A 12,130-nucleotide genomic window follows, 5' to 3' on the forward strand; every position below is an offset into this window, starting at 1 on the left:
GACAGAAAAAATAAAATACAATTATATAAATTATTTTCTATAAATAAATGGAGCGTTAATGCGAAATTTTTTTATTTGCTTATAAAATTAGAAAGCAAATTGTAGTAAATATATATATATATATATTTATAATAGACCCTTTTTTTTTTCTCAGAGAAGTTGAAATATTCATCAAGAATTAAAAAGCAAACGAATGCAGAGTAAAGTGGAAGGGCACACCAAAACATGCCCACACTAGGATAATTCATACTCTGAAGCGGTTTCGACAAAAAAAAAAAAAAAATTGCGAAGCTGTGTATCCCACACTTGATAGAAGCGCGTGATGATACTATTGGCGTGGCAAGTGATAAAAAGCAAAGCCAACCCGGAAAAAGCAGCAAGGATTTTGATTTTAGAAATTATAAAAAAGAAAGAAAGAAAGAACGAGGGAAAAGAGAAAGGAAAGATACAAAGATGGTTTAATAGTTTAAACCTCATCATTTGCTGCTTGCTGTCTGGCTGCTGTTTCTATTTTCTTTCTAACCAAACACCTCTCTCTCTCTCTCTCTCTAATCCCTCTAAACAAATTCCTCTCTTTTTTCTCACATCTTTTATCCATTTCTCTCTTTCTTTCTTTTCCCACCTTCCTTCACGTTTCCTTCCTCCGCCTTTTCTCTTCCTTTCCTTCTTTCTCTGTTTCTTTCCTTCTCTTTTCTCATAAATCCCATATGAAAGTCTTGCTATGTCCCGTGACTCCAACTCTTCCTTCTTCCTTCTCTTACCTTTCCTCCCTTTTCCTCTCATGAGTACAGCTTTTCCTTCCCTTTTTCCTCTTTTCTACTTCTATTTTCTGCTCAAACTTACCATCATCACCATCAAGGATCATGCAGTCTCCACAGCCCCTCCGTAACGGCGAGACTCCGTCGCCCCACACGCGGATCCCGCCTCCACACTTCCACTCCACTGTCTCCGTACAGAAGCTCAAACGATTTAACTCACTGATTCTGGTGTTCCGACTCGCTACTTTTTGCTTTTCTCTCACATCCGCTGTTTTCACGCTCACTAACTCCAGAGGATCCGATTCCCCTCATTGGTACGATTTCGACGCTTTCAGGTATCAAATCTATACCACCTAATCCTTTATTCCTTTTGTAAATTTCCTTTCTTGTCCCTGTTTGGTTGCTCAGAAAGTTGTCTGCTTGCGTTTCAGGAACTTCGGGTTTTCAAAATTTTGAAAAATTTTCCTTGCATTCAAATTCTTTTAGTTCCCGCTATTCTCATTTTCAATTTTATCACTTTAAAGCTATAAAGTTCGGTGTCAGACATTAATAATCCAAAACATTTACTATATTCTTTAAATCATTTTTCCTTTCCATTACTTCAGTTTCTCCGCAACCAAACTAACATTTAATGCTCCTAAATCTCAATTTGTGTATGCAGATACGTTTTCGCCGCAAATGCAATTGTCACTCTTTACTCTATCTTCGAAATGGCCGCCTCTATCTGGGAAATTTCTAGAGGCGCCACTCTCTTCCCCGAAGTCCTCCAAGTCTGGTTCGACTTCGGCCATGACCAGGTACCACCAAAATTACACGCAGCTGCATCTTTCTCCTAGGGTTTTTGAAGTCGGTGGGAGCTTTAATGGCGAATTTTTGTGTGTGTGTAGGTGTTCGCATACATGCTATTGTCGGCTGACTCGGCGGGGACGGCGCTGGCGAGGACGCTGAAGGGCGGTGACACGTGTACGGTTAGCAATGCATTCTGCGTGCAATCATATATCGCGATCGCTTTGGGATTTGCCGGGTTTATCTTCTTAGGGTTATCGTCTTTGCTGTCGGGTTTTCGGGTCGTATGTTTTATAATTTACGGCTCTCGATTTCATCTTTAGATTAGATGGAGAATTTATAATATTTTGAGTGGTAATTTTTTTAAAAAAACTTTTTTACTGTGTGAGGGTACTGATTGCTGAGCTGATGACTGATACGGTGTGATAGTGTGTCGTTTTGGTTTTTCATTTTTAGTTCGTACCTTTTTTATGACCGTGTACATGGGATTTTTTTTTCTGTATTCTTTTTTCTGTAATATTTTATTAACTAATTAATTAGCTTGAAGTTGATGCAATTTCAGAAGAGGCAATTCGTGTTTGCAGTTTCTAATTTAATTAATAGCAACTTTATATTTCATTGGTTTGTTTCTCAGTGTTGGCAGCGGAGAAAATGCTCAAAGTCTCTTATTTTTTTAAATTTATTTTTTTTTTGTAATTTCTAAGTGATAAAAAATTAATACATATCTTTTTATTTTTTTACTTTTAATTATTGTATTTTAATTTTATCAAACTTAAAAACCATTCATTTGATTTTTATCAATTATTTATAAAATAATCTAAATACACTTAAATATATTATTTAAGTATCAAAGATAAAAAGAATTACAGTGTAAAGAGGTTAAAATATATAATTAAATTATGAAATTATGAAAATGCTTATAGGTACATGTTGATTAATTAATTCCAAAAACAATTGAGTAATTACCTAAAATTTAAATCGTGTATAGAATGAGAAATATACATCCTTTAAATTTTACCTAATTTTTGAAAGAGAGAAATTAAAAAAAAGTACATATTCATATGAGAATTATTTTTCACTCATTAATTATACATGAAAATAAGTGATAATATTTTTTTATTAAATATATTTATTTTTATGCATTATCAATAACTGAAAAATTAATATTAATATAAGTAGATACCTTTTTATTCTCTCTTTTCTTCCAGATACAAACAAAATAAAACCTATGGTAGGATTAGCGCCTCTTGTTCATAATAGGCTAAGAGGTAATGGCTATAATTGATTGGAATGCATAATCACGCTAACAATGACGTCTTAACTTTCAATGTCCAAATATTCCTCTAGCTGTTCCAAAATGCTTTTCAAATTTCTAATTGATATGAAAGCAAGTTTTGAATGGGACCTACTCTTTTAAACATGAGTTTTGTTTTTTTCCCTTCTCCAAATATAAGAGATATTTAATTAAAATAGCAGATCACCAGCCCAAAATAGAGTAGTACATCAGTATGCCAAAAGGATGGGCTCATGCAGGCCCAACCATAAGCACTCTTAAATTTAGGACCACCAGGCCCGCCAATAAGAAAGCCTAGAGCTGCCCACTGGTATGGGGATAGGACGAGTTCTGTACTGCCTAGCACCAATGTTTGCTGTCCTTGCCGAAGCAAGGGAGTTGATGCCCCACAAGGGCACAGAAAAGCGCCAACTATCAAATCCAGAGCTAGCCTCTTTTCCTCAATCACTACCAATTCTCGTAAGCCCTGCTCCTTGGCTTTCTATTGAACTTCACAAGGCGGTGTACGAATCCAGAGCTACCAAACCAAAAAATATAAAAAAAAAGACCTAAAAACGCTGCAAAACCTATAGAGAATAAGGTCCATTTGAAGCCCCAGCAGTTGATCATCCTACATGCAGGCCTCAGACACAGTAATCACGCAAGGATCGGAACCCACGAACCAGTACCAGCTATTATGAGGAACCACTGAGGAAGTGGTTCTAGCTGAAGCAGATTTACAAATACCCTTACTCATAAGAATTGAAACCCTTGGAGACAAAAAAGATAGAAAGGAAAGGAAGTTCTCTACGAAATTAGAATGAGAAATTTTTTGAGTAATAGAGCTAAGACACTTCATTAATCAAGATTAACCAAGAGAATGTAGAACTCCATATATAAATTTGTCAAAGGAGAGAGAGACAAAATACATTGAGGCTACTTGTGCTGTAAATGTGATAAAGCACTCGTGAAAAGCAGCCAATTACCCGTACACAGAATGCATTCCAATCTTCCAAAAAAGACACAAAAAAGAAGAGGAAAAATGATCATATGAGAAAGTTCACACCCTCTCATAATCATGAATGTAAGCACAAACTAATACAAGCTCATTCTATTGACCACGTCTTGACGTTTGTTTATCCAATCCCATCCAGCTATGGCACCCAAAACATTATATCTCACGTAAACAGATGATCACGATGCATTGATTCATATGATAAAATAGCTTTTGTTAGGCCAAAAAAAATTTTATACTATTGAACTTCACCAAAGTGGCACCCTGAGAATGTCCTATAAGCACCTGAACTATCAAAAGTGTAATTAAGATGACTTACAACCTCAGTACAAGATAGCATGAACTATAAACACACCAACAAATATCCACAAAGTCCAAATTGTAGCCTCAATTTGCCACCAACAGTCAATAGCTTAATGACAATAATCATACACAATGCACAAAATTTGAAATTAAAACTAACCCCATATTTTCTACACACAAAAAGTGTTCTCTTTCAATTCAAATTAGTCTTAAAAGTTAAGACAATTCATGTTGCCTGTTAATTGTAATTGCGAGATCATCTTAATTCCACATTTAAGCAGTTCAGATATGTCATGAGACATTTTTAAAGATCAAGATGCCACTAGATTTTTCTGATAAAGTTCATAGTGCAAACATGTATTATTTTTGACCAAAAATAAAGAAAAAAAAAAGCATGCATCGTGTCTATTTAGTATCATGACAAATAGCTAGAACGTAAATATTTTGGACCCATGCTGTTCATGTTGCACAAAGAAAAATCCTTAATAGGCTAAATGCCTAAACAACTTTGATTTTAATGAAGAAGACTATAAAGCATTCAAATGATGTTAAAACAGTCGGAAATATAGCGGAGAAAATTTTTCATTACAGCAAAGCTAATGAAATTAACATGTGCAAGTATCACTCAGCCTAGTATCTAAGCAACACCAGTTTCAATTGCCTTCATATTTTGGGTCAGCCATCACATAATGATAAGCTATCACCAGGACAAATATAAAAATGCCAAGAAAATTGGCAAAAAATCCCAGGTCTTGATCATCAAACATCTGCACAAACACAAACAAAATCAAATTTTTCAGTAAAGAAGCTCATTTGTTATTTTATCGTATCACTATCAAAAGAAGAGTGGCAATGAACTTGCTTATGCTTACAAGATCATAACATAAAGAAAAATAGAACTATTATTTTGTTATATTCCTTTCTTTCTTAGCATGTTGAATTTACGGACATATTGTAGCATCTTTAAGATAATTGCAGTTCACGCAGATAATTGCACATCCTATAATGAACAAGGTACTGACTAATGTAATTAACTCAAACTAGTAAAACCAGTGAAAATAGGTTATCCAATACTACACTGAGCTCAACTAAAGAACATGATGCAATGCCTCAATATAGTAGCATTAGTATATCAGACACATTTCATGGAATTGAGCAATGCTGAAATGAACACATCCCAGATAGCAAATTCACTATATAAAAAAAATCTTAAGGAGGAAAAAAAAATGACAGAAGAGAAGCGATCGCAGTGGGATTCGAACCCACGACCTTTAGATCCGGAGTCTAACGCGATATCCACTCCGCTATGCGATCGCGTATATTCATATGATTCGCCCTTTTCAATTTAATAGTTGAAAATCAGTAAACTCCAAAAGAGAAAATCGCAACAAATTCTAAGCACAATCCCTAGTAAGAGAGAAAATATAATTCGGATACATTTCAAGCGACCAAAAAAAAGAATAATGAAAAAAGGTAGCTTAAATGTCGTTATTTGATCCAAACAGAACACAGTTAGATCTGTGATACGATCCGAGTGTCTAGCACGGGATGAAGAGAAAGAGAGATGAAGGATGTTACCTTTTGGCTGATTCGAGGGGGAGTAAGCCAAAAAAGTGAGTAGACGCAGATCTCAATAACCTTGAGTGTAAAGCGTCTCCTTCCAATTGACGGAGATGTTTTTGTAGCGGAGCCGGAGAGGTTAAGAAAGGGATGAGTTGTTCCTAATGCAAGTTTTTGAAGCTTAAATCTTGATGGACAAACACGTAGATAGCCCATGATTATGTAGATTTTCGTTTCTGTATTTTTACCTGAACTGGACCCATCAACGTCTGGGCTGGGCTCCTCTCTGCACCGAAGCTATTATTATTATTTAGCCCCAAATACTATAAAAAAACAGAAATTCATTAATTCATCATTCAATTTTGAAATTATTCTAAAATATTTCTAAAGAAATATTAAAAAATTATCAATCACTTTTCATTTTATTAATTAAATTATATAATAATTAATTATCAATTAAAAAAATTAATATAGTAAAAGTATTTTTAAAATATTTTATTAATTACTTAATTAATTTTAATTATTATATATTTTACTATTTAATTTTTTAATTTAAAAAATTTATTAATTGATTTAAAAAATCTACTAATTTTTTTCTTATTTTAAATTTTTTAATAATATTTAATAGTTAAAATTAACAAAATTATTAAATAATAAATTTTTTAATACATCATAAATATTTTAATATATTTTTTGAAATAGAGAGATTAATTAATAAATTTTTTTATAATATAAGACTGAAATAATAAATTTTTAAAATAAAAATATAAAATTACCTAATTTTTCTTTTTACTAATTATGTTATATTTATTTAAATATTTTTTTAATAGAAATACAGTAGGGAATCTATTCTTAAAAAATACATGTTATTTCAGTAGGTGGCACCCTCATGGATTAGAGGGGTGAAGAGAATATAACAAAACAATTGTACCAAAAATATGTGGCTGCTGGGATTCGAGCCCAGGTCTCCACGGCCACAACGTGGAATTCTTACCACTAAACTACAGCCACAAGATGTTAAACATCTAAATCATATCACTTTAGTAGAATTTTTATTAATTATCATTTAAAGTACTTCTATTTTACGCGAACCAATCGTTTTAAGTCAGAGTTCAGACGCGGCACGGGCATGTTTTCCCTTCTAAGGGGGTAGTGCAACTCTACATTTGAGAATCAGTAAAACTTCAACTGGTCAACTTATCTTCTTATATAACTTTTGGGTGCCTAAATATTTGAGTGTATAAATTTCTCTGTTATAATTTCCTTTGATGCATTTCCAGACGTTGAAGCGTCAACTGGGAGACCAAGTCTAATGTCAGAGTTCCATATATTTTGTCCACATATGTCCAGTGAAGAATTTGACTTAACCTCTCAATGCTAGGTAGCTGCTACTTTATACCTTCTATTTCTTGGTTTGCCGTGCTGTTATATGTAATTGGCTTGCACAATTTTCTTCGCAATGTACTTCCCCAAATATTCGTATCCATGGAAGTATAGAGCCTCAATTTCTGCTCTTTTTCCACTTTGAATCATTATTGCCAATTCTTCCCTGTGGCTCTCCTGTCATGTAAGCATTTCACTGATTAAAGATGCTTGTTTTTACTATTTTCATCATTTGAATATCAATGAAGCTTTAAATGCAATTGCACCGGTAAAATTTCTGAGGCCATCAAGCTATTAGCAATCTGCAGGTCCCGTGGCTTTAACTGGACTAGTGATTCTTCAGGTATTAACTCTAGATCAGCCCCTCGCAGTCCCAACCACTTCACATTGCAAGCTGAACAAAAGGAAGAAATCTTTTAGGAAAATCCTGGACAAGGAGACGAGAATAAAATTTAGAACGATAATCAAGCACCATATCTGTATGCCTCCAGACCCATCCCTATGCTTCCAAACTTGAAGGTGCATAGTATAGCTAATCCTGCTGGGTTCCTTAAAAGTTTCAAGAAATTATTTGCCAGCATTGACCATCTGTTATATGCAAATTGACAGGAGTAGAGACTAGAAGATCGTCTGTACCAGTCAACCAATGCCAAAATTGGCAATTCAGGGAAAGAGCGGCTCATTCGATGAAGAAGAAACCTATATGCATTTAATGATTAACAAAAATCAAAGGAATAGAATAGCTAAAACTATTATCACTTGTAACCCTTCTAAATTTCTGTTTTCTAATTTTTGTCAATTGTTCATAAGATACCTTGTGGCTATATCAGGGTACCCTTTAGCTGTAATGAGAATGCTAGGAATCTGACTGAAAACACGATCCTCAGCCAACCGCTGGAATATTGCGTGCTGCAAAACTCAAGAATACTGTACTTTGGAAACTGGGATGCCATTGTAAAATGTTCACAGAAGCACAATTATGACAAACAATTACCTTCTCCACCACAATGATGTAACGTGCATCCGTTGTCATAAGCAGTTTGTCTAACATATTCAAGTCACCAGAAATGGCATACCCAGAAGATCCACATTCAGCACAATCCACAACCTCTTGGTTTGGTTCCTAATCACATGTGAAATAGAGAAAAAAAAAAGGTGTAAGACTGAAAAAAGATCGGGCCTAATGCAGTCAATGCAGCTATAGGCTTCTGGCGAGCATCAGGTTGATGAATTAGTCACAAACAGAATGCCAAAGAGAAAATTAGGTGCCTGAAGCAACAAGCGCCCAGCAACAACTCCTCTGCTAGAGGCCATGATTGCAAGACTATAACGGCTGCACCGAAGCAAGGCCACCAAATCTGTGACACAAATGGAAAATCGTGAGTATTCTGTTCTATCAATTAAGAAAGAATAGCAAGACCCACAAAGGTGCAGAAATAAGGAGAGAATAAACCTTGGATTGTCCTGTTAACCTGCAACTGAGATGGGAAATAGTCAGGGGAAACACAAAGCAACTTGTAAAACAGCTCTCTCTGTGTGACCCTCTTTTCTTGAACCAGAACCTGAAAGCACACCTCCATCACCTTCCACACTGAACTACCCGCAAAAATAAAAAGAAAAAGAAAAAAAAGGGTTTTAGTTCATGTTAACACAAAACAGAACATAAAACGAAGTGAAACGATTTGGCTTAGTACCTCTAACAAACGCCTTAGCTGCATTGGCTCTCATAAGAGACCTTGTACAAAATGAATGAGAGAGGAAAACCCACGAAAGATCAGTCAACAATCCATGACTTACTCTGCTATTACTCGAAGTCCTTTTTATCTATTCAATTCAAAAAGGAATCTCCTCTTAATTTAACCTTTTAAAAAATAAAATTCAATCAGAAATGTGATTGGATACCAGAGGAAGATCTGATATTGCAGGATCAGGAGAAGTCAAGATCCTGAGAAAATTGAGCACTGCAACTTCGATTCTGGCTCGAACCTTATGAATTTGTCAAAATAGGGGGAAAAATAGATAAACAAACAGTTTTGATAAAGTGAGACTGAGCATTAGTAGCGCGATGAATACCTCAGAGGGAGTGAGGATATCGGCGTAGCAGAGTTGTTGATCGGAGAAGAACTTCAGCGATGATCTGCTCAGATTTTCCATTACTTGTTTTGCTCTTTGGAATTAGAGAGAAATTAACAGTATTGGAGAGTCTCTAATATGCGCTACTTGCGCGCGCGAGAAGAGAGTATTTGAATTCGGCTTCGACTTTGGAGTTCAGACTTAATTAGAAAAGAAAAAAAAAAAAAAAAAAGAAGAAAGAGATGTACTATTTGTCTATTTTACTAAAGTTTGTATATATATAGATAAAAGAGAAAAATTATTATTTAGTTGCTACATAAGGAAGAAATTTGTTTATTGATTTTCAGTTTTAAAAAATTTATTAATTAATTTTTTTATTAATTTTAATAGTTAATTATTTTACTATTTAAATTTTATAATTTTAAAAATTTTATTAGTTTATTCTTTAAATTTTTAAAAAGTATATTGTTTAAATTTTTTGTACTATAAATATTTTAAATTTTTTAATAATATTTAATCGTTAAATTTAATTAAAAAAATTAATTAATAAAATTTTTAAAATATTAAAAGTATTTTAATATATTTTTTAAGATAAAAAATTCAATTCATAAAATTTTCAATAATATAAAGAAAATAATACAAAGTTCATGTGACGAAATCTTGTACATCTGAATAAACTTTCTGCCAAAAAAAAGGAGCAGCTTAATTACTTTCTCTTTCAACAAAAGAAAATGGTGATACAATACCAGAGATTCTGCAATTACATCCTTGATGCATAATGGAGATGGCTTTTCTTATCAAGCTTTAATAACGATTGATGAATTACTTTCAAACAATAATTTCCAAAAACATGTATTTCTGGCTAGCAACAAAGTTTTTTTAACATGTCATGAATTTTAATAATAAAAAACAAAAAAAAAGTTTCATAAACGACAACACTCAATAAAAGTACCATAAAATAAAAAATTAGTATTGAAATAGCACCATAATTAGATGCGGAATGACTTTTTATTTTAAAATAAAAAGTTTTTTTTTAAATAGTTTAATTTTTTTTTAATTAGAAAAATATTTTCTGTTCATTAAATTTATAAATATACTAAACGTGATAAAATATGAAATTTTTTTTTCTAAAAAAAATTCAATGAAATAAACTGAACCTGAAAATAGAAGCTACTTTTGGATGGGGACTCAAATCCTACTATAATCCTTTTTTTCTTTCTCTCGGTTTTGGTTTCTCACTTCTATCCTTTGGATAAATTTTTTTTTTCTTAATGGTATATATCTATAATGTGGGCAAAATAAAATTGTACGGCTATTGATTAATCTTACAAGAAAAAGAATGTGAGGGGATTGATGCCTATAGTAGCCGCTCCTTTGTTTAAGTCAATAAATTGAAAAATGGAACGAATGTAAGAAATTACTTAAAATTCAAGAGTAGTTGCGTAAAAATTACATATTTTTATCTTTATAATCATTATATTTTATACTTTAAAAAATATTATAATATTTTATAGAAATTCGGCGGGTGTCGGCTAATTGATAGGAGATTTCATTGGCTAATTGATCAGAGTTTCTGTGATTATAGGTGTATCGGGGATCTGCTGGATTGTATCTACTAATGATAACTTTATGTGAAGACTCAGCTTATCCAGGAGAGTGTGAGTCTTGATAGAAAATCGGGTGTTATGATATCCCAATCTTCCTTTCTACAGATCGGACCACGTATTGGCTTATTAGACCCTTACTATGTGACCCTATCTTATGATGACAGCTCATGACTTATTTTGAGCGATTGTTGTGTAATATCAGAGATCTCTCAACTGGTCTTCAATTCTTTATATACGAAAGTGACAATTGTTTTCACGATCTAGGGCATGTGGCTAATTTAGATTGGTTTTTTTCTATTCACGTCATTTCGTCTGCTTTTGCCCATTAATGATAACTGCCATGTTTCTCGAGTCACATTAAAGCCTGCCGTTGAAACTGCCATATAATAATCTTTCTTCTTCTCTAAATATCATTCTTTTTCTCACAACTGTCATCTTTGATTTAAAAAAGACTTAGTCACTCCTCTTTTTCGTTTATACTTCCTTGCTTTCACAGTAATTCATGTTTGCTTTTTTTCTTTTAAAATAAATAGGAATACTTCCTCTTCTCTCTTACTCCCAGTGAAAGTTCCGCCTCAAGCTCCTCCTCCGATGGCCCCATCCACGCCTCAACTCCTATTGTTCCACTGGGGGCGGCTTATGAAAGGAAAAGCAGCCTGATCAGTGACATTCCTTCTATACTAACATAGCAAGATGTAGATCACCTTCATGACAAATACCAAATTCTCAAGAAATCTTATGCGTCTTTGCTCCATCCTCAAGCTTTCACACAGATGACCAAATCCTTGCGGAGGATACCATCATAGTCTATGAAGAGTAGCTAAAGGCGAGTTTTTGATTCCCCATGGACCTGTTTTGCCGAGGTCCTTCGATTCCATAAACTTTTAGTCACCCAGCTGCATCCCAACAGCTGGAGAATCTTAGCGGGCTTTCAGTTTATTTGTTTTAATAACAACATTGAGTCGAGCTTGGCCCTCTTCTCTCAACTGTATCAGTTGAGCACTGGAAGAAATGAGGAGTTTTGATTTTTCAATGGGAGAAAACGCTAGATACTATTTGACCGGATACCTTTTTCACTAAAGTGATGGAAGAACAAGTTCTTGATCCTCCATCATTAGACGTCTAGGGGTTTTGGACGCCTCCAAATGAGTTAGAACATGTGAGTAGAGCTGAGGAACGATAGGGTCTAGCCACGAAGGGATGAGGAAGAAACTTTAGACTTCATCCAGGCCCCATCCCAGAAAATAGACATCACCAAGGTGGTGAGGAACGCCGTCTTATCTTGGTAGAGCCTTCTTCAGGTGAGCAGGTCTGCTCTGGATCCTCACCCGCCTAGCCTTCCTTGCCTTTAGGGAAAGCACATCTCTAGCTA

At 34.1% G+C, this 12,130-nt stretch overlaps 3 protein-coding genes and 2 non-coding genes across 5 annotated transcripts; 1 reads left to right on the top strand and 4 right to left on the bottom strand.

Annotated features, from left to right (window-relative positions):
- Positions 1–382: 382 nt before the first annotated feature.
- Positions 383–2,123, top strand: LOC110624111 (CASP-like protein 4C1). Its single transcript, XM_021769210.2, has 3 exons — positions 383–1,093; positions 1,420–1,555; positions 1,646–2,123. Exons 1-3 carry the CDS (start codon positions 864–866, stop codon positions 1,865–1,867), a joined length of 588 nt encoding a protein of 195 aa, XP_021624902.1. The 5' UTR covers positions 383–863; the 3' UTR covers positions 1,868–2,123.
- A 2,489-nt stretch (positions 2,124–4,612) lies between these two features.
- Positions 4,613–5,872, bottom strand: LOC110624532 (dolichyl-diphosphooligosaccharide--protein glycosyltransferase subunit 4A). The gene is made up of 2 exons (XM_021769728.2): positions 5,714–5,872; positions 4,613–4,902 (listed from the first exon to the last, which is right to left on the bottom strand). Exon 2 carries the CDS (start codon positions 4,900–4,902, stop codon positions 4,789–4,791), a length of 114 nt encoding a protein of 37 aa, XP_021625420.1. The 5' UTR covers positions 5,714–5,872; the 3' UTR covers positions 4,613–4,788.
- On the bottom strand, positions 5,377–5,449 carry TRNAR-CCG. The gene has a single exon. It is a non-coding gene; the product is annotated as a tRNA-Arg (tRNA).
- A 694-nt stretch (positions 5,873–6,566) lies between the features above and the next one.
- Positions 6,567–9,351, bottom strand: LOC110624678 (meiotic recombination protein SPO11-2). The gene is made up of 11 exons (XM_021769910.2): positions 9,152–9,351; positions 8,981–9,064; positions 8,773–8,902; positions 8,532–8,669; positions 8,348–8,436; positions 8,073–8,201; positions 7,893–7,987; positions 7,715–7,777; positions 7,551–7,627; positions 7,345–7,472; positions 6,567–7,255 (listed from the first exon to the last, which is right to left on the bottom strand). The coding sequence occupies exons 1-11, from the start codon at positions 9,230–9,232 to the stop codon at positions 7,121–7,123; spliced, it is 1,149 nt and encodes a 382-aa protein (XP_021625602.1). The 5' UTR covers positions 9,233–9,351; the 3' UTR covers positions 6,567–7,120.
- On the bottom strand, positions 6,635–6,706 carry TRNAH-GUG. The gene has a single exon. It is a non-coding gene; the product is annotated as a tRNA-His (tRNA).
- Positions 9,352–12,130: the final 2,779 nt, after the last annotated feature.

This window comes from Manihot esculenta, chromosome 10 (genome assembly GCF_001659605.2).
Source record: "Manihot esculenta cultivar AM560-2 chromosome 10, M.esculenta_v8, whole genome shotgun sequence".
Lineage (NCBI taxonomy): Eukaryota > Viridiplantae > Streptophyta > Magnoliopsida > Malpighiales > Euphorbiaceae > Manihot > Manihot esculenta.